The following is a 20526-nucleotide window of genomic DNA, read 5'->3' as shown; positions in this document are numbered from 1 at the left end:
GAGAGACACGGACTAGAAATCTCTATGCCCTCTGGGCTTAAGATTCAAAGTCTTTCTCCAGTCCTGATACAGTTGGGCAGAGCTCTTAAAAAATGTATTAAGTCTGTATCTTCTCCCCTCACTGAGTCTCTCCAACCCTATCTGACCATTATGTGTGTCCTGCACAGATTTGCTCTGTCTTTGCATTTATGATTGAAATGTATTTACTTTGGTAATAAAAGTCATGAAGCCAAGCCTGTAGAAAGGAACATTCATACTAAATGAAGAAATCAGTGGATTGACAGGTTTCCTAGCTGAACACTGTTGGCAACCCTCATTTTGGGTATTTGTCCCTTGAATATTTGGTAAGCTGAAAGAGCATTACAACTCTGAAAGAATGAATCCTCCAGCCTGAAAAGTCTAGTTCAGAAAGGCATTGGTCTCTATTCTCAACAGCAGGGGAAAGTAACCATGATCTTGACAGCATCTGGGTTTCCTGGATGCCAGGAACATGTTCCTGTCCTCCTCTTTCACTCACTGGTGGCTGCCTTGTTTAGCCATGACAAACTACTGTAGAGATTTGCATAGGCTCATAGACTTCTCATGTATTCCCCTTCTTTTTGCTGCTTAAATAGCATGCCTGTGTCTAGTGGTGTGTTGTCCTTTCACAGTTCCTAGCTTTATCAATAAGTTAAATTTCCTAAATGATAGTCTTTACCAGAGTTCACAAGATTGACAGTGGTTCCATTGTTTGAGGGTATCAAACCAGGTATCACTGGTACATAACAGTCTTTATAATTTTCTGTTGCTTGCAGGATGGCAGAAATGTTTCCTACCATAGATAAAATCTAAAAAAAAAAAAAAAGGTTTAATCCCTTATCTTTAATATAGGCTAGTGAATATGTGATTCATTATTTCCTTGCTTGCAATTCTTAGGTCTGAAAATAGTTTCATAAATAGTTTATTTTCTGTTTCATTTTCATGCACATGCATTCGTAAGAGAAACAAGAGTGCCAGAAATATTGTGTGAGCAGTAATTCTTGTCAGATGAGAAGTGGGAATGGATTGAGGAAAACCTCTGAGAGAGTCTGGTTTTGGTGAAGCTGCTTATTCAGTTAGAAGAGAAAAAAAACCAGCTCTGATAATGTTGAGATTTGCCTGCCCTTGAATTTCCATAACATTCACACTATATATTCCTGTATCACAGATTTTGGTGGTTTTTTATTTCATCCAAGCATGTTCCTTCTTTTAATTTTGATCTTACTCTTTTCATGCTGTAACAGTTCTTTTCTCTGTTTTTCACAGACTGTTTTTGAGAGGAACTGTCAATCCGATGACTGTGCTGCCGATTTGAAACTTCAGGGTAAATTACTGCTGTCTAGGTGAGTAGGTGAACTTTTTTTTTTTCCCTCTCTCTTCTTTCTTATATGCTAGTACGCCATTCATTTTATGTAAGATGGCATTGAAAAATCAAAATACAAATACAGATGTTTTATATCCAGACTGGAAGGATGACAACAGTGATATCATCTTTAGTGCAGAAAGGTCTTGAGATGTACACAGAATCTGAACTGCTGTGGTGGTGGGCTCTGTGCATGCACAGGGCAAGACACGTTCACCTTCCCAATCACAATAAACAAAACTGGAGAAAAAAAAATAGCATAGCAGAGAGGAGCGGGGAAAGTAAATATGTGTGCCCAAATCAAGTACCAATGTGGACCATGTAATTTTTCAAAGACAACAAAATACTGTTTATGACATGGTAGGAGTAAAACTGTCTGCAGAAAAGCAGTTTTGTCCAGAAAAAATGTCACATGGAAGGTTAAAAAAGCCCCTCAGAACATGGCAAATTATCTTCTTCAAATTATCTTTTTCTGTTTCTGAACTTTTAGTTTTGCTAACTTTCCTGAAATACTGCTCTCCTTTGTCAGATTCTTCTTGTTAGTAACTTGGGGAGGGGTGTCTGATTTCATTTTCTTCTGGGATAATAAACCTCATCAAATAGACCAGAGATGAAGTTTATGTTCTATCCCTTGTCACTGGTGATCCTAGGAAAATGCCTATTGTTTTGCCAGGATGTAGTTATTCAATTTCGGGATAAATCAAGCTAAAGGTGAACTTTACACATCACTTCTGTTTCCTTTTTATCAGCATTTTTAGCACATTTTTAGAGATGGAAGTGCTGATGCAAGTTATTTAATTGTGTGCTAGAGGTTTTGCTGTTCAATGGAGATGCTTTCTGTGAAATGCTTTGCTTTCATGTCAGGAAAGAGAGGGGAAGAGACTCCCCTGCTTTAGGGGAAAAAAAAAAGGGAAGAAGTAATAATCAGGAGATATACACACATTTTATATAACTCTACAGCATGCTGTAACCGTACTTGGAGACAAAACTGAACCAGAGTCAAGTCTGAGAAGTTATGGACTTCTCCAGACACGACTGAAGTCCACAGGAATGTTTCGGGGGATTGGCTGGGAGCAGGGTTAGGTCTCAGGTTGCAGAGTCCGAGCTTTGACTGTGATTAGTCTGGATTTTTGACCTTTCTCTCGATCTTTGTGGTGAGCAAAATCTGTTGAGAGCTGATGACGTGTCTGTGCAGACTAGGGAAGCCAGCGAGGGATTTTGTCCTGCAGCTGAGGAATAATCAATAAAAAGCAAGGGACAAGTCCTAAAAACTTGTCAGTCAGTGTACAGTAATCACAGCAGTAAGAGCTGTATTTGCGATTGGAGCATTAGACTATTTATTTTTATGGCTGTTATTTATGTTATCTTGGCAATTTAAAAGCCACAACTGTCAAAACCACTTAGGATATTCAAATACAGTTTCTACATTTGTATAGCAAAATGTTGAACAAATGCTCTCAAATCTTCTTTATCCAGTGACACTCTGAACTCCTGCTAGAAATAAACAGGAAGTCATCAAATCCATCAAGTCTGCACAGAATGGGTTTTCTTTAGCTAATGGGCTGTGTAAGCTTCAGTTATTAAGAAACATAATGCAATGGGTATCTCTAAAGAAAACAGATTTTTTTTATTATTATTATTTTTGCATGTAAAACTACAAAAACATGCCATGGATTCTGATTTTAGAGAAGTGCTGGTCTTGAAGAATATGGTAATTTTTCCAGCCCCATGTGTTTTGTGCTAAAGAATCCTATCAGCATTTTTCCACATTATTCCTGTTTATGCTAAGTCTGTGTAGAAAGCAGGGTTTTTTTGTAGAAAGAGCAAAAAAGGTGACTCGTTTATTACTATCTGCAGTAAACAATTGACTTCATTGTTAGCAAGGTTATGGCAATGCCTTTGTCTAAATAATCAGGTCTGACTAAATTTGGTGGACTTATTATTGGAAAGAATGCAATTAATGACACAATGATACATTGGATTGAAATAAACAGGATGTTTATGGGAATGCAGCAGTAAGTGCTGTCTCTCAGATCTGCTGCAGCTCTTTGAAGATGTCACTGGACATGTGGATAGGGTGATCCAGTTAAGATCATCTACCTGGGCTTGCAAAAAACTTCTATTAATATTTCTCAGCAAAGGTTCACAAAGAAAGTAAGTTGCCCAGATCTGAGAGGAATGGTACCTAAGCATTACTACCTAATTAAAAGCTAGTCAACAGAGAGGAGTAAATAGTTTGTTTTCCTGGTGGAATAATGTCCACAAGTGCTTGTGCTGGGACCAGTGGTATTCAGCATATTCATAAATGATCAGGGAAATAATCTGCTAGAAATGAATAGTGCAAGGTGATAAAGTTCGCTAATCATACTAAATTATTCAAAGCAATAAAAAGAACAAACGAGGAGGTATGTTTTCATGAAGCATGTGATTACTCTGTGAATTTTAGTGTTGGGGATGTTGTAAATGCTGAGAGTTTACATGGTAGAGAAATGGCAAATAAGAATGCTGGAAGCTGCAGAAATATATCAGCAAAATAACACTCTGTGCTTGCCTTGTTCTTCCATAGGCCTCTTGCTTGTAGACATGGTTGGATACAGGGCTCTCTGCTAGATGGACCAACTTGGTTTGGCTGTTCTTACACACTTTTCATGAATTTGTAACATGTTAGAGCCAAAAGCTGTGCAGAGAGCTATATATTGTAAGACATAGTTTTGTCCATCACTATATATAACATGCTTTCAAATGTGTGCTGGTTAGAGCGTATATGTGCATAGGAAGTTAGCTAAGATTACATTATCATCAAGAGAATTGCTTGCTGAGGTCACTCTTATGAGCTCAGGAACTGTACAAGCTACTCTGATACAGATTTCACCTGGGATGCATTTGAATTACTAGAATTACCCAGTTAAAAGATTGCACCCAGCTTTAAAGATGCCAAATCCACATACCAAATGACTAATAGGAAAACCAGCCTGTGCTGGCAAGAGCTAACCAGGTCTGCTCTGATTTTTCTTTTTTGGGGATCCTCCTTCTCTTCTGAAAACTTACTCATGTGCCCTCAAATTGGGAGTACTGCACTTTGATAAATAACAAACAGACAGCCTGGGATATTAACTCATACAGTCTTGGTAATCACCTAATATATGGCCATATATCCAAAATGTTTGAACCAAGCAAATCTGCATGTGTAAGTTAGAAACTTCACTGCTGTTCTGATCAGATATGATTGGGTTTGCCTCGTTATTTGCTGTTGTCGAGGTGCTGCGGCATGTGGAAACAGTGCTGCTGGGCAAGCTGAAACCCTCCACTGTGAAGTTGGAGAAGAGGGTAGGGTAGGACTGCTTGAAATTGGGCAATGATAAAAAACCTTAAAGCCTTCTAACTCTATCTGGAAGCTTTTGCAAAGATTTGGGGGGGGGATGTGGTGATGATTCCTGTATTCTGTTTTTTTGAATACTTCTGTTATAGTGAAAGTCCTTGGAGACTTGGGCTGAAGACCAGGGTAACATGCGGGTAACATGCTGTATGGAGTGAAGAAGAGTTAGAATGCATTTATTCTGGAAAGAAAAAGGTTTGTTTTCAGTTAACAGATGAATCTCTTTAAGGCTCATCCACCTTCATTGGCATCAATTTGCATGTAAACCCATCCCAATTTCCTGAAGGGATTGTGGGACGAAGGAGCCAAACTCTTCCTCCTTGTGGCAGATGGCAAGAGGGGCAAGAGTCATGGACTGTGGCTTGGCAGGTTCAGACCAGAGATTTGGAAAAACCTTCTTGTGTAGGTAGTTCATGCTGCACGGGAATGAGGTGTGCAGAGACAGGGTGCTCTGCCATCCTGGGTTTCAGGACTTGGCTAGATAAGGTCCCCGCTGACCTCATCTGTTGCTGGCAATAGTTCTGTGTCAAGGAGGATGAGGATGGATTGTATGACCTCTAGAAGTCCCTTCCAACCAACTTTTCTGCAGTTTTCTGACTCATCTCGAGGTAAATCCTCTCTGTAACCTTAGCAAAATTGGCTCAACAAAAACCAGCTCTTCACCAACATGGAAACACCTGCCTAGGATGGTTATGAGTGCCTTGCAGTGCTGTGGCTGGAAACCTGCCTGTGGGACTCCTTGCCTCTCGCTGACACCAACCTCTGCCAACGAGAACGTGCAGCATCACAAGAGGGGACAGTAATATCAAAGGCTAGACCTGGCAAAGCAAACCGTGGGGATTTAACTTTCTATGGCAGACATTATGAGATAGCATGCAGAAACAGCTACAGTGGTGTGTGCTAGTATTACTACAAATGGTCTTTTTAGTGGTTGGCCTGGACTTGCTCGTAGGACTATGAGTGTTGTTAGCCTAAAACTACAGATTACAACTTAAGAGTAAGAAAAATGGAGCCATGGAGAGTCCTGGGGACTTGGTGAAGGCGGTGTTGGGAGAAACTGAAGGAGCAGAAGAGAGGCGTTTCATCTTTCCAGTCATGACTGTTTTCAGATCGATTTTTCTTAAAGAATAAACACGTGAGGTTGTGGCAGCACAGAGCAGAGAGACTACTCATTGCCTCCCCTTCAAAGAGTCTCCAGGGTTAAATCTTGCAGCTGTCATAGGAGAACAGCAAAATCTGGCCCTATCCATGCAGTAATGCCCTGTGTTGGGGGAGGGGGTATTTCTAAAGGAAGACACTTAAAAGTACCTTAGTGTAGAGAGGGTATTTAGGTATTGCATGTGGGTAACTTTAATGACACAACCTGAAACCATAAGAGAATTAGGAATAGAATATTTTGCAATAAACTTTATTTTTATGGCCACAGCTTTGGGACAGCAATAGGAAACCAGTTTTCCTTTCCAGCAATCCAATACTGAAAAGCAAAATGCAATTAAAGTGTTCTGTTAGCTATTATTTTCAAATATTGTTTAATATTAAAAATATATTTATTACATATTCATACATTTCATGCTTGACTTCAATGCCTTGCTGTTTTCTCAGCACAGCAAATGTCTTTTCCATCAGGTTTCTGAGCAAATAGCACATTTTTATTGAGCCTCTCCGTAGCTACTTGTTTAGAAGCTGAACTGCATCTGTTTCCTCAAGATGTGCTGGAGGAAACTCTAAAGTAGGTATTGTGTAGAAGATTAGACCTCCCTAGCCTTTAAAATCTGCTAATCCATTCCTCTGGTACTTTATATGGGAGAAAAGCACTCTGGTCTTTTAGGAAGAACCTGAAAGTACTGAGGGAGAAGGGTTGACAGGAACACACATGTCTGACATACAAAGGCAGTTTCAGGTCCTGAGCTGATGCTTATCCGTCTGATTGGCACTCTGCAAAGGCAACGGTAGTTATCAAGCCCTGTTTATGCTGTAATGGGAACCAAGTGAAAACCATGGAGAAGACATTTGAGTAACAGTGGGGGTGTTTGAAAAAGCAGACTTTCTTCCAGCTATAATAAACCGGCTAAAAAAACCAAAGCAGAATGGGTGGTGGCTTCCCTGCGAGACGCAGCCACAAAGGAAATCCTGTATGGCTGTGTAAATATACTGACAGCCTGTGTGTCGCAATGGATAGAGCAGCTTTACTGAAAACAAACAATACAAGAAGAAAGATGATGTTGCGGCATGTCATGTAGCTGCTGTGTTCCAGCACAAGCTGTGTGCATGGTATGTAAATCAGGTTGTAAGCACAGGACTATGAGCCCCCTTGGATAGAAAATGCTGTAATAAATACTGCTGTAATAAACATTATAGCAACAGAAAATGCTGTAATAAATATTTCTATTCCTGAGAAGGTTCCAGGAGGAAGTCTGTCTTCCATATATTTATGTGACGTGAGGTTACCCTTCATCCGTCATTAGAAACAGAATTACTTACCCATTGGAGTGCTTCTGAGTGTATGTTTGGCTATTTGGAATAAGCAGCTTGCTTTTATGTGTTGGTTTAGAGCATCCCTAATGGCCACCATTCGTTAGACTCAAATTTATGTTCTTCCCCTACAGACTGGCTGGGGTTCCCATACTGCTGCAAATTGTTTATTTTGGAAATGTGAAATTGGAAACAAAAGTCATAGAAAGTCAAAGGGGTGACAGGTGCATTTTGCAGAAATTTTCAAGGTTTTTCAAATTGTGGGGTTGAGTTGGAGTCAATGATTTCAAAAGTTCTCTTGTAAAGTGGGATTTTTGAGAAATGCCCTTTTCTAGTTGAAAGGTCAAGTTTGTGACGTGGGCCATTTCTGCTTCTGTTGGTCCCTCTGGAGTTAGCCAGGGAATGGACAAAACCCTAGTCTGTCAAAAATTTCATTGAGTTTGAAATATTTCATTTTAATGAAAAGGTAATTTATGAGGAAAAAGTGTTTTCCAGTATCTTCTGGTCAGCTCCACAGAAGGCTATTTTTTTTCCAAATATATTCCTTCTGTGACTTACTAAAGGATTAACACATTTTCTGCCAACACTCCTTTTGTTTCTGTGATCTCTTTTGTTTTATGCATGGCTCTGTATTTGATAGGCAGGTGAATGATTTGATGTGATGTTTTGGGATGCAATCTCAAAGTAACTAAGGCAGGCCTCTCTGAAAAGACAAGGAAGAGTGTGCACCACCACCCTGTGTGCCCCCCCCCCCCCCAACCCGTTGACCTTACAACTCTGAAGTTTATAAGCATATTATTTGTATTAGTGAAGAGTGAATAATTTCACATAGGCGACTAGCTGTGCAACTCCAAAACTGGTGGTTTTGCAAATGCTGTGTATGGATTGAAGAATGAATATGCTCATGGACCTATTAAAATCAGTGGAAGGACTCCCTCTGGTTCACTGGGCACATCATCAGATGTTAGGCACCTGGATTTGAAAAATGAACCTCAGCAGTTTCATATTGGCTTGTCAAATTGTTACAGAACCTGAACTGAAGGAATCCAGAAATCATCGATAAAAACATGTGTTATGACAGCTTTGTCCAATTTGCTTTTCACCAGCACAAGATGTAATGGCACAGAATATAGGTTAGTGCAGTAACAGTGCAGAAAGTCAGTATCTTCTGAAGGAAGGAGCAATAACGCAAAATTTTGATCAGAAAGTTCAAAACTTTTTGAGCATATCTCATTAATATATAGTGGTTTATAAAAAAAATTAATAAAGGTTTTCACTGATCATAGGCTTTTGCAAACCCATGGAGAAGAGCTGCAAGCCTGTGTTTTAATGTGGGAAGCAAAGTTGTTTCATAAATTTGACCAGGCTCACGCCTCAGCACTTATCTTCCTTTGATCACACAACAGGGATTTGTTTCCAGAGAGGCCTTATGTTTCATGGCATGCCCATTGCGGTTTTATGCCCCTGAAGTGCATCTTAACAAAACAGTCATGATGAGGAAAAACAATATCCTTTCATTTGGAGCTTAATTACATGCTCTGATAATATCTGTTTTTCCCTTCCTCTTCATTCATAGCAGATGAGAATTTGTTTTCACTTATTTTATCTTTCACTGAACAAACACTTTTTTCAAAAATATTTTTGGTGTTCTGTTTACTCTAGACAGGCTACCCTAAATAGCTGAGCTGCTCAGATGGAGCTAATTTTCTGCTTTACAAAAAACAACCAAAGAAAAATGAGCAAATGGTATGGTTTAGCATTTCTAGTGGTCTTGAGCTTTCAGTCAAGACCTTGTGTCTATAAAGCTGTGTGAACCAACATGGCTATTCCCTGCTCCCAAGACACAAATACAGAGCCATGACCCGACTGCAGTCATGTACTGCCTGCTGGTTACTTGGTCATACCCTGGTGCTGTCCTAACTCATGATCTTTTAAAGTACCAAAAGAGTTATTTCCAGGAGGAAAGGAACGACAAAACATTGGGAAAATGGATATGAGAAGATTGCTTTTTGTTTTCTCAAAAAGTCATACCAAGTTTCACACTGTGATTTAAGTGATTTCATAAATTATAGTGTAGTTTAATGTTATTTCAAAGTCATTTGCCGCACTGTAAAAAATGCTTATACCATTTCATGTGTATTAGTACATTTGTAATTCTGTTTGGAATTTATTCTTTTCTGTGAATCCAGGAAGCAGAATTCTGGTTTCTAATTTATATTTACTTTTACTTATCTTTTACCTACAGACAGTTGTTAGTGTATTGAATGCTGCGTTTGTGAGGCCCATGGAAAACTTTGTTGTAGCTCATCCAGGATCGGATTTGCAGTTTCCTGAAAGGGCTGCCCAGCAGAGCCCACAATTAATCAGGATGTAGTACAAATTGCAGTGGGAGCATCATCTCAGGAACAAGTGAATGTTTTCCCTTGTTAAGGCTGAATGAGGATGAAGGAATGGTTTCTTCTTTCCATCTGGTTAGTTGCACTCAGAGCTTCATAAATCTCTCCCAAAATAAATAAGTCCAGTTTGATAGCAGTGGGCAGTCCTGTTCCTTTTGAACTTATGGTGATTGAACACATATGGATGGTAATAGAGCCATCAAGTGATGAGTGGTAACAAACCTCTGTAGTCCACATCTCATGCAAGTATACAGATTCCCAATCTCTATTTTCTGGTAACGGGCCACTGATGATCAGTCAGGAGTACTGTACAAACCAGTCTTGTAATTTCTTAAATACTGGTTTTGTTTTGTAAGAATCACTTGACTCTATCTACTGGAGTAGGATTTTGCTGTTTGTTTTTTAAACTAGACCCTAAAGAGATGTTCTTTCATATAATTTGAATCCATTGCTGAACTGATGTCTAACCTGGCCCTCCCTGTGAACATCTCAACATCAGTATTTTATGGACCTAAGATAGTTCAAGTCACCATATTGCTTCTTGCTCTAGCACCCAAAATATAAAGGTAACAAAACAAAAGCTTAACCTTAGGCAGCAGCTGCCTCCAGAGGTGGAAGTTCTTGATACTGTACAGACCACAATGAGATGCAGATGCACCATTGTTTTGTATTTGCAGAATATATCTTGGCTGATGCATACATGCATGTGTATGTATATATATACACATACATATATACATACTCTTTTGTGATGCAGCTACATGAACTTTTTCTGTAGTATGTCCTGCAATTACAAAATCTGGTAAGGCTGAGGTTTCTTCACAGGTCACCGGGTAAATCGTCTTGCTGGTTTTGCATGAGCTATAGAGGAAATGTGCTGATATGGGTATATGTTGATTATCACGTTTGACATTTAGACATAGCTTACTCCTGATGAATAACACCTGTTACTGCAAAAGACATTTCCTAAAGTAACAAACCTGTACTGTTTCTAATGTTTCATCTCTGATTAACTGTCTTTTTATTGACCTCTGAATGTGATTGCTGGATAGGGCACTGGTCTTTTTCTCCCTCATCGATGCTCTGCAGACTGTGCTTTTTAAATGACATCTTGCACCCCAGCATCCCAGAAGCAGGACAAGCAATTGAAGCTATCTAATAATAGGAGATCTATTTCTGAACGCATAATTTCTATGGTAAATACATGATTTGCATGATGACTTTGTTAATGATCTAATGCCTTGAAACAGTATGTTAGAAAGTGCTACTGATTCATCCTCAATTTTCAGGGTCAGATCTATGGTCAACGATCACCTATTTTAACAGAATTCTTCAAGTATTTTAACAAACAGGGAAAACGTAGAGGGTTTTTTTTTCTTTCGCATCAGGCTGATGCATGCACCTTTCATCTGTGTGCCTGGTACCATTTATCTTTTGCATTTCATTCTGCCACTAGTAACTAGTTTTTGTTTGTGTTCCAACCTTAGGATGCTGTCTTACACATACGTGCAGGGATAACTTAGTCCTGGGGGCACAGTACCATTGATTTCAAGGACACTGCTTGTGTTTATAAAAGATTTTGGTTTGTATGTGTGTCTGCAAGGGTGAAAGATTAGATTAAAGCTTCTGTACATGTTGTGCCTCATCTTGCTTTCACGTGGCAGTTCCATAAACCAGGGCAGCTCCGTTCAAATCAAAAGCTGCTCCCTGGAGTAAACACTGTGTGAAAACAGAGGTGGCTCTTTCCCCACTGATTCTCCTGTTTATAAAGGGTTGTGAACATCTAGGTACAATTGAAATTACTGATAAAAGGCACCAGATTTCTGTAGGGTGATAAGGGGTGTTTTTATGTGGATGTTGTGCCCTGCTTTGTCCATTTTACTTAAAAGTTTGAAGACATAGGTGGCTGGGAGTTACATCTATTGTGTATTTATGGGGGATTATGTGGAGAAACTGCATTTGGGGAAAAGAGGACAATTTCCAGAGAAGCTTTGAATATATGGTAACTAGCTGTAGCTAGAATTCACTCTGTTGTTTCAATACCATAATAAAGAGCAAAACCGATTTCCTAGAGTCTTCAGTGCAAGAGGGGGAAGGCAGCAGCTCAGCTAATGCAGAATAAGCCGTGATACGTTGAGCGTTTGACTGAGTCCTTAGTCTAGATTGGCTGTGAACTTTGCAGAGAGAATTGACCTTGAACACACAGGCGATGGCAAGACGGTGTAACCAAGCAGTGTGCAATCCAATGGCTTTGCTCCCTATGGGTTTGTTTAAAATTTTTACTTGGCTTGGATTTGTTTATGGGGCTGCTACCTCTCAGTTTTGCACTGAGGTGTCAAATGAATTCCCAGATCAGCTGAGGGTTTCAGCTTTTCATTTGCCCTTGAGGTTTAAGAATTTGCAAAACTCCTTTCAAAGTTCAACTGACCCTGGAGCCTGTGATAAAAATCCAACAGGAGAAAGGTTTTCAGCATTGATGTAAAGAGTCTGTGGAGACAAAATTCATATTCAAATATCATAGTAACTATGAAGATCAACTGCAACACTGGTTGGTGAAGGTAGAAATCTGTTTGGATCTGTCACAGGACCAGTGTTGCTGAGTCACTTGTACCTTTTACTGATTTAAAAGCAAAAGGTGGGACTCTGATTTCATCTGAGGGAGATGGAGGACAGATTAGACTTCAGTTATTTGAAGCATTTTTGCCCACTTGCAGTCTAACTGACCCCAGCTGTAACTTCCACTCTCCATCGAGCAGTAGTGGTGATTTATCCAGGTAGGTGCTGATTTGCTGTAAGGAAAGAAAGGCTCCTAATATGAAAGGGAAAGTTGGTGACCCAGACCAACAGGGTAGGTGCGATCCTGTCACATTCCTTGCCCTATGTATGATCTCCACAGGCTGAGAGGAAGTGCTAAATGCTTTTTCAATTTTTTAAAAAATTCTCTCTAGCACAGGAAATAGAGAAATATGTCCCTGCATACCTTTTGGAATGCAAATTATGTCTCCCCTGACCCACGTTAATAAAAACACCAGCATCTTGGGGGGTGGGGAAATGAAAATAGCAGATCTTTTCAGTTTGCCTTTCCCAGCTGGTCTTTCTTCCTTCACTGACCATAGTGCAATGATGTGCCACCGACATTAACAAAGAACATTAAAACATGCAAAAAACATTATACTTGTTTCATCCTGGAATTTAGTTTACTTTTCTTAATCACTTAAGGGGAAAATGTTAAATATTTCTATTTACATTTGATGTGTAGTACCATGACCAGTGAATTCAAAACTGTGGCAGAAATTTTGAGCCTGATTTTCAGAATTACTTGTTACCTGCAAGTCCAGGTCATGTGAATGAAAGCCGCAGGTATTTAGTACTTTCAAATGTCAAACTTCTTTCCCTTTCCATGCAAACATTGATAGCTTGTGACGTCCTTCATGTGCCTGTACGTATGTGTGTACAAATGTGGTTGCCTATATATAATGTATATATATGTCATGTCAACAGTCTACCTAGAACTTTTACTCAGTTCATTGTTTTTGTGTAGTACCTGAGGTAATGAGATGGTGGTGTTTGGTCCAATTAAGTGGTTATATCTTGATATTTTTTCCCCTTCTTTTCTTTCTTTTTTTTTTTTCCTTTTTTGAGTCTGTTTTTATTTTTAGCCTCTCTTCCTTGATGTAAGCAAGGTTACAAGGACTGTGGTGAGGATTTGGCAGCTTTATAGTTCTCATCCAACAAAACATAAACTGAAAGCCATTGCTTGATTACATTTCTTAAATTGTTTGACATACCATGTCAAGATGAAGGGGTGGCTTTAGTTTGTTTTCTTGCTTCTGGCAGGTGACAACAGTTCTTTAGTTGACATATTTTGACTTGGCAGCTAGGCCGCTTCATGTGCGGCAGGCGCTGGAGGAGGATGGCACCACGTTGGCAGCAGAGCTGCTGCAGCACCACAGCAGGCTGTCCACACCCCATGACGTTACTCTCTCAAGCAAGCAAACAGGGCCTGGGAGCTCCCCTTGTGAACGGGGAGATTCCTAATCCTCTTCTCACTGCAAGTGAACCTGATTCATTCCAGATGTACACAGATTTAATGACTCAGAAAGCTGCTCTCTTAAAATGGGACTTACAGCACAATCTCATATAGCCTTTCAGAGGAAGAACAGAATTCCTCTGCCAGCCTAAAATCGGTGAGGTTTTTCAGAGTTTATTACCGTGTGAACTTTGTGTAGGAGCAGCTACAATGTGCTTTTAGAAAGCGGGTTTTCTTTCTCTGCTGAAGAAAATGTTATAAACATCATTTTGGTATGATGCACTTTTAACAGAGGAGTGATAGCTTTAGAAAGGAGTAACACAACCCAATGGTGTTTATTTTGACGTTATTTTTTGTGGGTTTAGTTTTAAATAGGATTTCATTCTGAGTATTTTTTATTATTCAGTAGGAAGGAGAGTATTCTCGATTGTCTTGACTTTGTGTTACATCTAAAAGTGCTGCTACTACCAATTCAGAGAGGATTGTGTAGTGTGCATTGCATTTAGTATCAATGCTGCATAAAATAAATGTCTTGTAATGTTCCTTTGCTTACTGAAGAGATACCTCCAGCTTTTGCTAATGGGTTTGATGGATGCTGATTAAGTTTTGAAGTGATTGCAAGAAGTGAGATTATAAAGTTAATGAGAAATAATTCACAGTAATAAATGGTTGTTTTATTAATATGTTTCCAGATATGTACTTTTGATCATTAGAAAATCCCAGAAGATTGTTTCACATTTTCGTAATTTGCCTGCTTTTCAACAGTAAGCATTGAAGTTGGGGCCAAAAGGTTAAATGCTTCCAAGTACTCTCATATAGTTGTGCTGTTAATTTGGTATATAAGGAGCAACAGCTCAAATGATTTGCACCTCTCAAACTAGTTTTGCAGTTGATCCTGTGCTGCATACACTTTTGCAAATGTTTATTTGCACTGATAGTTGACCATGAGAGTAAACTACAACGTTTAGAAAGTGAAGTGTCCAATTATCGGTAGGATTGGTTGGTGTCTGCAGTTGATGGTAAGAGTGAGAAAGCAGGCTCATTTCCTGGAGACTTATATCTGCCTCATAAGAAGCTGTCATTGAACTGTAAGCTGTAATTTTGGGCTTAATAAATGAAGATCATCATAAATGAAGTAAGTACAGGAAACAAATATGTTATAAATATGGTCTGCGTTACGTGGAAGAGTTACACTCACAGTCCACAGCCATCAGCTTTAAAGCCTGAGTCTAGACCATTTTCCTCCTAACTTCTCACTCACCAGAGCCCCTGGCTGCTTCGGTACGTACCTTGAGAAACCCAGGTCTAGAAACTTCTTGGCAAACGCAGGGAGACGGAGCCTCCCTCTGCCTTTGGAGGTCTGGTATGGCTGTGGTTGGCAGAAGATGCTGAAGGGTTAATAAGCACCGTGCTCTCAGAAACCTCACTTTTATGCAGGTGCTCTGGCTGCGGTACCATGAGCAAGGCTGGCAGAGGAGGGCTGGCAGCAATGGAGGGACAGGCTGCCTCTAAACACAGCTCACATCCTGCACCCCAGCGATTTTCAGAGAGTTGTTGATATGTAGAGGAGCAGTGTGTGCCAACGTGTATGTCCCTCGCACAGCCATTCCTTCATGGAAATTGGGTAAATGAAGGGTGGCTTGGTTGGCCACGGATTTCTCCATGCCATTGCATGCTGCTGTGTGCATATGTGTTGTGCAGCCGCGTCTGGCAGGGTGGGTGGCGCAACAGTACGTGTCCTCAGAGGTGGTTCCTTCTTACTTTTGGGCTGGTGTTGTGGTTTAAGCCCAACTAGCAACTAGGCACCATGCAGCTGCTCACTCACCTTGCCCCCCTCAGTGGGATGGGGAGGAGAATTGGGGAAAAAAAAAGTAAAACTCATGGGTTGAGATAAGAATGATTTAATAACTAAAGTAAACTAAAATGTAATACTAAAAATAATAATAATAAAATATAATGATAATAATAGTAATGAAAAAGAATGTAATAAAAAAAAAAACAAAAAACCCAACACCTTCCCCCCCCCCCCCAAAAAAAAACCCTGAAAACAAGAAAAGACAAGTGATGCACAGTGCAATTGCTCACCACCCGCTGACCAATGCCCGAGCAGCAATCCAACCCTCCCAGGCAACTTCCCCCGTTTATATACTGAGCATGGTGTTCTATGTTATGGGATATCCCTTTGGCTGGTTCGGGTCAGCTGTCCTGGGTATGCTTCCTCCCAGCTTCTTGTACATCTGCTTGCTGGCAGAGCATGGGAAACTGAAAAATCCTTAACAGGATAAGCTCTACTTAGCAACAACTAAAACATCAGTGTGTTATCAACATTATTCTCACACTAAATCCAAAACACACTGCACCAGCTACTAAGAAGAAAATTAACTCTATCCCAGCCAAAACCTGGACAGCTGGCTGTCCCCTAGAGGAAATAATTAAGAGAATCTACCTGCTGTGTGGCTGGAGGTCTCAGCCCTTTTCTGACCAACTACTTAGTGTTTTCTCTGTGTCACTGTCTCTGTTTCACTGGCATGTATGAATGGTCTTAGATTCCATTATGATAACTGTAGCAAATTTGATATTTTGGCTATATTTGCTTATTTTTACATTTACACTTGGTGTATTTCATATTACCTTTTATTGTAGTTTTAGTTCCTAGATCTGCAGATCTGTGCGTTGATATTGTATTTTCTTGTGATTTATCTTTAGCCTTTATTCCTACTTGTTAGCACATCTTCTGGACAGCCTAGTATGGTTAAAAATCAAATAATAAATGTGTGTGTATGAATATTTATATTTGCCTTTGTGTGTGCATGTCTGTGTTCATAGTCTGTGATGTCATATTACAATAGTGTATAGATTCATGATATATAGTTGTTATTTTAATTCAACCATTCCCTTGGTATTCCACTTTGAGAAGATGACCCCATCATATTAGGTCCAGCATAAACACCCGAAGAAAGATTAGTCACATTCAGTGAACATTCGTTGTAATTTTCATACATTTTTCCACTTACCCCACTTTCTGGATTTTATTTGAGCCTCTTTTCCATTTTTTCTATCCATAGCATAGCTCTAAGATTTTTCAGAAAGTTACTAGAATGTTAGAATAACTTTGAATTATTGAGAGACAAACTGAAATAGCTTGTGTATTTGAATGCAGGCTTAATATCTTGCACTTGGTACATTTCTCCTGTTCAATTACTTTACAGTCTTCAACTGTTTTATTCTCACTAAAACCACACTAGCGATAAGTCACATGAAATAGTTCCACACAAGGATCATGGGGTTTCCTTACAGTCACAAAACCCAGTGTCAGAACCAGGACTGGGGAGCTGCTCATTCCCAGTATGCCCCCCCCCCCCATCCATTGGCCATAGAGCACATTCCTGAATTACTGACTGCCGAGCTTTTAAGCAGTTGAGTTGTGACACTTGCGTAGCAGACAGAAAGAAGGACCAGAGTATGAAACTTGCCCAGAGTTAAACCGGTGTAACTGTTTCTGCCTACAGTGTTGATGACAGAACTGCCTACCTGGCCCTGGGAGCGGTGAGGAACATCTCACTTAACATTTCCATCTCTAACATTGGGGATGATGCCTACGATACCAATGTTTTCTTCAATTTTTCTGGGGAGCTCTTCTTCATCAAAATGTGGCAAAAGGTAAGAAAGGCCAATCTTGCTGTGAGCAAGTCTTTTAACTTTAAGCCAACTTAATTGCAAGATGTAGCGACAGGGGGTGGCCTGGTCCACACTGCTAAGACATTTGGAAGTTATTTCTGGTTATGCTGGGCCTGAATTTCTTCCAGGCTCTGTACTGAGTTTTTTTCTTTTGTGGCTTTGATCTGTGTAAATTACACCCCTTGTGTTTCTGTAGAAGACACAAAACTGTTATTTGGGGTGCACTAATGAAAAAGAAAGACTGTTTGGTTGAGGTATTAAGAGGTAGAGGGAGACTGGTTTGGAAACCGGTAGGGTACCAAATGGTGCTGAAATACAAAGGATGCCTCTAGTTTGAGCTCCTCCTTGAAACCAAGATACAAGGCTGTTCTTTGCTCATGTCCTGGTGCAAGTTTGGGTTGTAGCCAAGGCACATCACTAAATCCAAGACCTCAAAAGTGCTTTTAATTTCTCCCGCATGGAGTTAGGTGAATATTTTGAGGTTTAGTCTCTTTACATTTAGATTGAAATACTTGGATGTTTTCATTACTATGAGTTCATTTAGAGATAAAGGTGTTGAAATACAAACACTGAATTGAGCTTTCTGCAAACCGATGGCTGCAAAAGCTGTCTGCTTGTGAGTAATGTGAAAATAATTGTGCAAAATAGGAGCTGTACAATCGTAACAACATTCTGTCTGTTTCTTCCTGCTTTTCACAGTTGTTTGTCTCTCTGCTGGAGCTTTGCTTTGCTTTGTAAGCTGTAAGAGTAGTATTAAAAACAGTAGTACAACTGTTGCAAAGTATGGGATTACCTTGGTCCATTGAACCAATGACATTTTGCCATTATTTGCTATGGTTTATGGTAAGATTTTGGTTAGTATAAACCTCTTAAATTAACTCATTACATAATAAAAGAAAATATAATAATTTCTTATACGTTAATTCTCTTAGTGTTCAGTTTAATACAGTTGCAAGCCTCGGAAAGTTGCCTTTGTATTATAAACTTCATTTTCAGACATTATGTGCTGCAAGTGTGCAATTTATCCAGAGGAAAAAAGCAGGGGATAAAATAGAAATGCCCTATGCCAATATGCAACTTTGCCCTAATGGAAGTTTTATGTGAAGACTTTCAGGGTCTGGCCCAGCTCCCGTTGAAGTCAGTGAGAGGGTTTCCATTCCTTTGCACTGGAAAAGAAACAAAGCTTGATGCATGCTCTTTTAAAAGGTTGTTGTGGTGTGGGTTTTTTTCTTCTGTGCTTACACGTTGAGTATTTTACACACATGGATTAACTGGAACACCAGTTGCCTTCGTTGTTCTTCTTGGCCAACACTGTGAGGGAGCAAGCTGAAGATGATGTGCTGTTTCCCTTGGTATTTCACCTCGAGCCTGGGTCTATAGCAGACTTGAAACATCTGTGCTGAATGCTGCCTAGAAGGAGCAGTTTCTGGAAGCAGATGACATTGTTGTAGGGTTATCTCACTACTCAGTGTGTCTTCTGCTAATAAAAGCTAGGATATCTTTAAAAAAAAAACAGAAAAAACCCACACACATCAAGGATACATAGGCTTCTTTCTTCCTCAGGTCTTGCAAACAGGATCAGGTTATAGTCTGCTATTATTCCTGCTGTTCCACTGTTCTTGTGATTGGTTTGATAGGGCTTGGGTTTTTTCCTGATAATTATTTTAGTAACAGTTTTGAAAAAACAATTCACAGGGTTGTGTTGAGCTATTTTACTTCCTCTCAGTCAGCTTTTGCTTTAGGACAAACTAATATATTGTTGGCCTCACCATTTGTCCAGTTGGGAAACTGGATTACAACCTCATAGGCTCAATTACAGTGTTGCATTTTCCCTAAGCTCTTTGAACAATGATTTTCTTGTAAAATATCATAGCCTCCATGTTTCATAACCTACTCCAATCCCTTGACATCTATGCATAATATGTACTATGCATGTACTTTAAATAGATTTTGTTCCTGGTTGAACATTGCCCAGGCAAAAATCCAGAATGTAAAGCCAGAATAAAAATGACGGCTCCTAAGATTTCCCTTAGTGGAGGAATTTTGGAATCAAAAGAGCTTCTTGCTGTGGGAAACTTTCAGCAGAAACTGCCTTTTACTGAATAATGCTAAAGTGGAAGAGAATGGTCTCTTCATGGGGTTGCCTGATCCTTTTGCTGCAAGGTGACTCTGAGAATGATGATGGCGTGGTGGGCTTTCATAACCCGTCTCTGGAGTCCTTTCAAGATGCTGTGAGTACCCTGTATTTTTTCCCTGTGTCCCCACTAGGGACATTTCTAGGAGATTCAGTTCGGTTTTGTTTCTTTGTATGGATTGGTTACAATGAGACCTGACAGCGCAAAAGTTTAGTGCTGGTTTTTTTCAACAGAGTTATTGAGACAAAATGCTACATCTTGTGTTTGAAAACAAATGGGGTAGCCTAGCTCAGGGATGATGACGGTAGCGCTCCCTGAAGGGTCTGAGTGCAGCTAGCCCCTCTTTCCTTTTTGGATACTGAGATTTCATGAGACGTGGTGGATAGAGTCGCTATCTAGAGGACAAACAGCCATAGGAATAATCTCCCCAGGGAAGTGGTGGATTCCCCAACACTGGACACTTTTAAGATTCAGCTGGACAGGGTGCTGGGCCATCTTGTCTAGACCGTGCTTTTGCCAAAAAAGGTTGGACCAGATGATCCTTGAGGTCCCTTCCAACCTGGTATTCTATAATTCTGTGATACGTGGCAAGGCTCTGCCGCATCTTTGCAAGGTGAAAAAGCATTCGCCAACTGATATTTAGGAGACTCCACCTATTCCACTGTCTGATTTTCCTGTTGTGCCGCTGCCAGTCCTCCCCGTCTCCACGGATAAAGCCCAGCGTTTTCTTTCCATAGCTCTGGCAGACAGTCCTTCTCTTGAGAGGCACAATATGTGGCATGGGCTGACTTCTCATTCCTGCCTGTGCTCCCTGTAGTGCTTTTAACTCTCTCACCACTACTGCCCTTTGAAGGGGCTGTCTTCACCAAGGTGTCACTGTCCTTCTGCACTCAAAGGAACCCTTCACCCTTTTTAAATACAGGGGGACTTTTCTGGGAAAATGGTCATGTAACTATAAAATATCAATTTTTTTAAGTGGTGAAATTCCTGAAGACTTAGGATACAGCTGTGGCGTTTGTCTCCAGTAGCTTACTGTGCATATTCTTTTCCTTTATGTT

At 40.0% G+C, this 20526-nt stretch overlaps 1 protein-coding gene across 1 annotated transcript in view; it reads left to right on the top strand.

The window, feature by feature from the left end:
* ITGA9 (integrin, alpha 9) overlaps positions 1-17336 on the top strand; it is a gene marked incomplete at its 3' end in the record, with an annotated part of 138971 nt that extends 121635 nt beyond the window's left edge. Inside the window, exons 16-17 of the mRNA XM_010581817.1 lie at positions 1285-1361; positions 17165-17336. Coding sequence (XP_010580119.1) covers positions 1285-1361; positions 17165-17336 — 249 coding nt within the window. The remainder of the gene's footprint in view (positions 1-1284; positions 1362-17164) is intronic.
* Between the last annotated feature and the right edge of the window lie 3190 nt (positions 17337-20526).

This window comes from Haliaeetus leucocephalus, unplaced genomic scaffold (assembly GCF_000737465.1).
Source record: "Haliaeetus leucocephalus isolate CR32 unplaced genomic scaffold, Haliaeetus_leucocephalus-4.0 Scaffold808, whole genome shotgun sequence".
Lineage (NCBI taxonomy): Eukaryota > Metazoa > Chordata > Aves > Accipitriformes > Accipitridae > Haliaeetus > Haliaeetus leucocephalus.
Note: the sequence above shows the minus strand (reverse complement) of the source record. Positions and strands in the feature narration are given on the sequence as shown.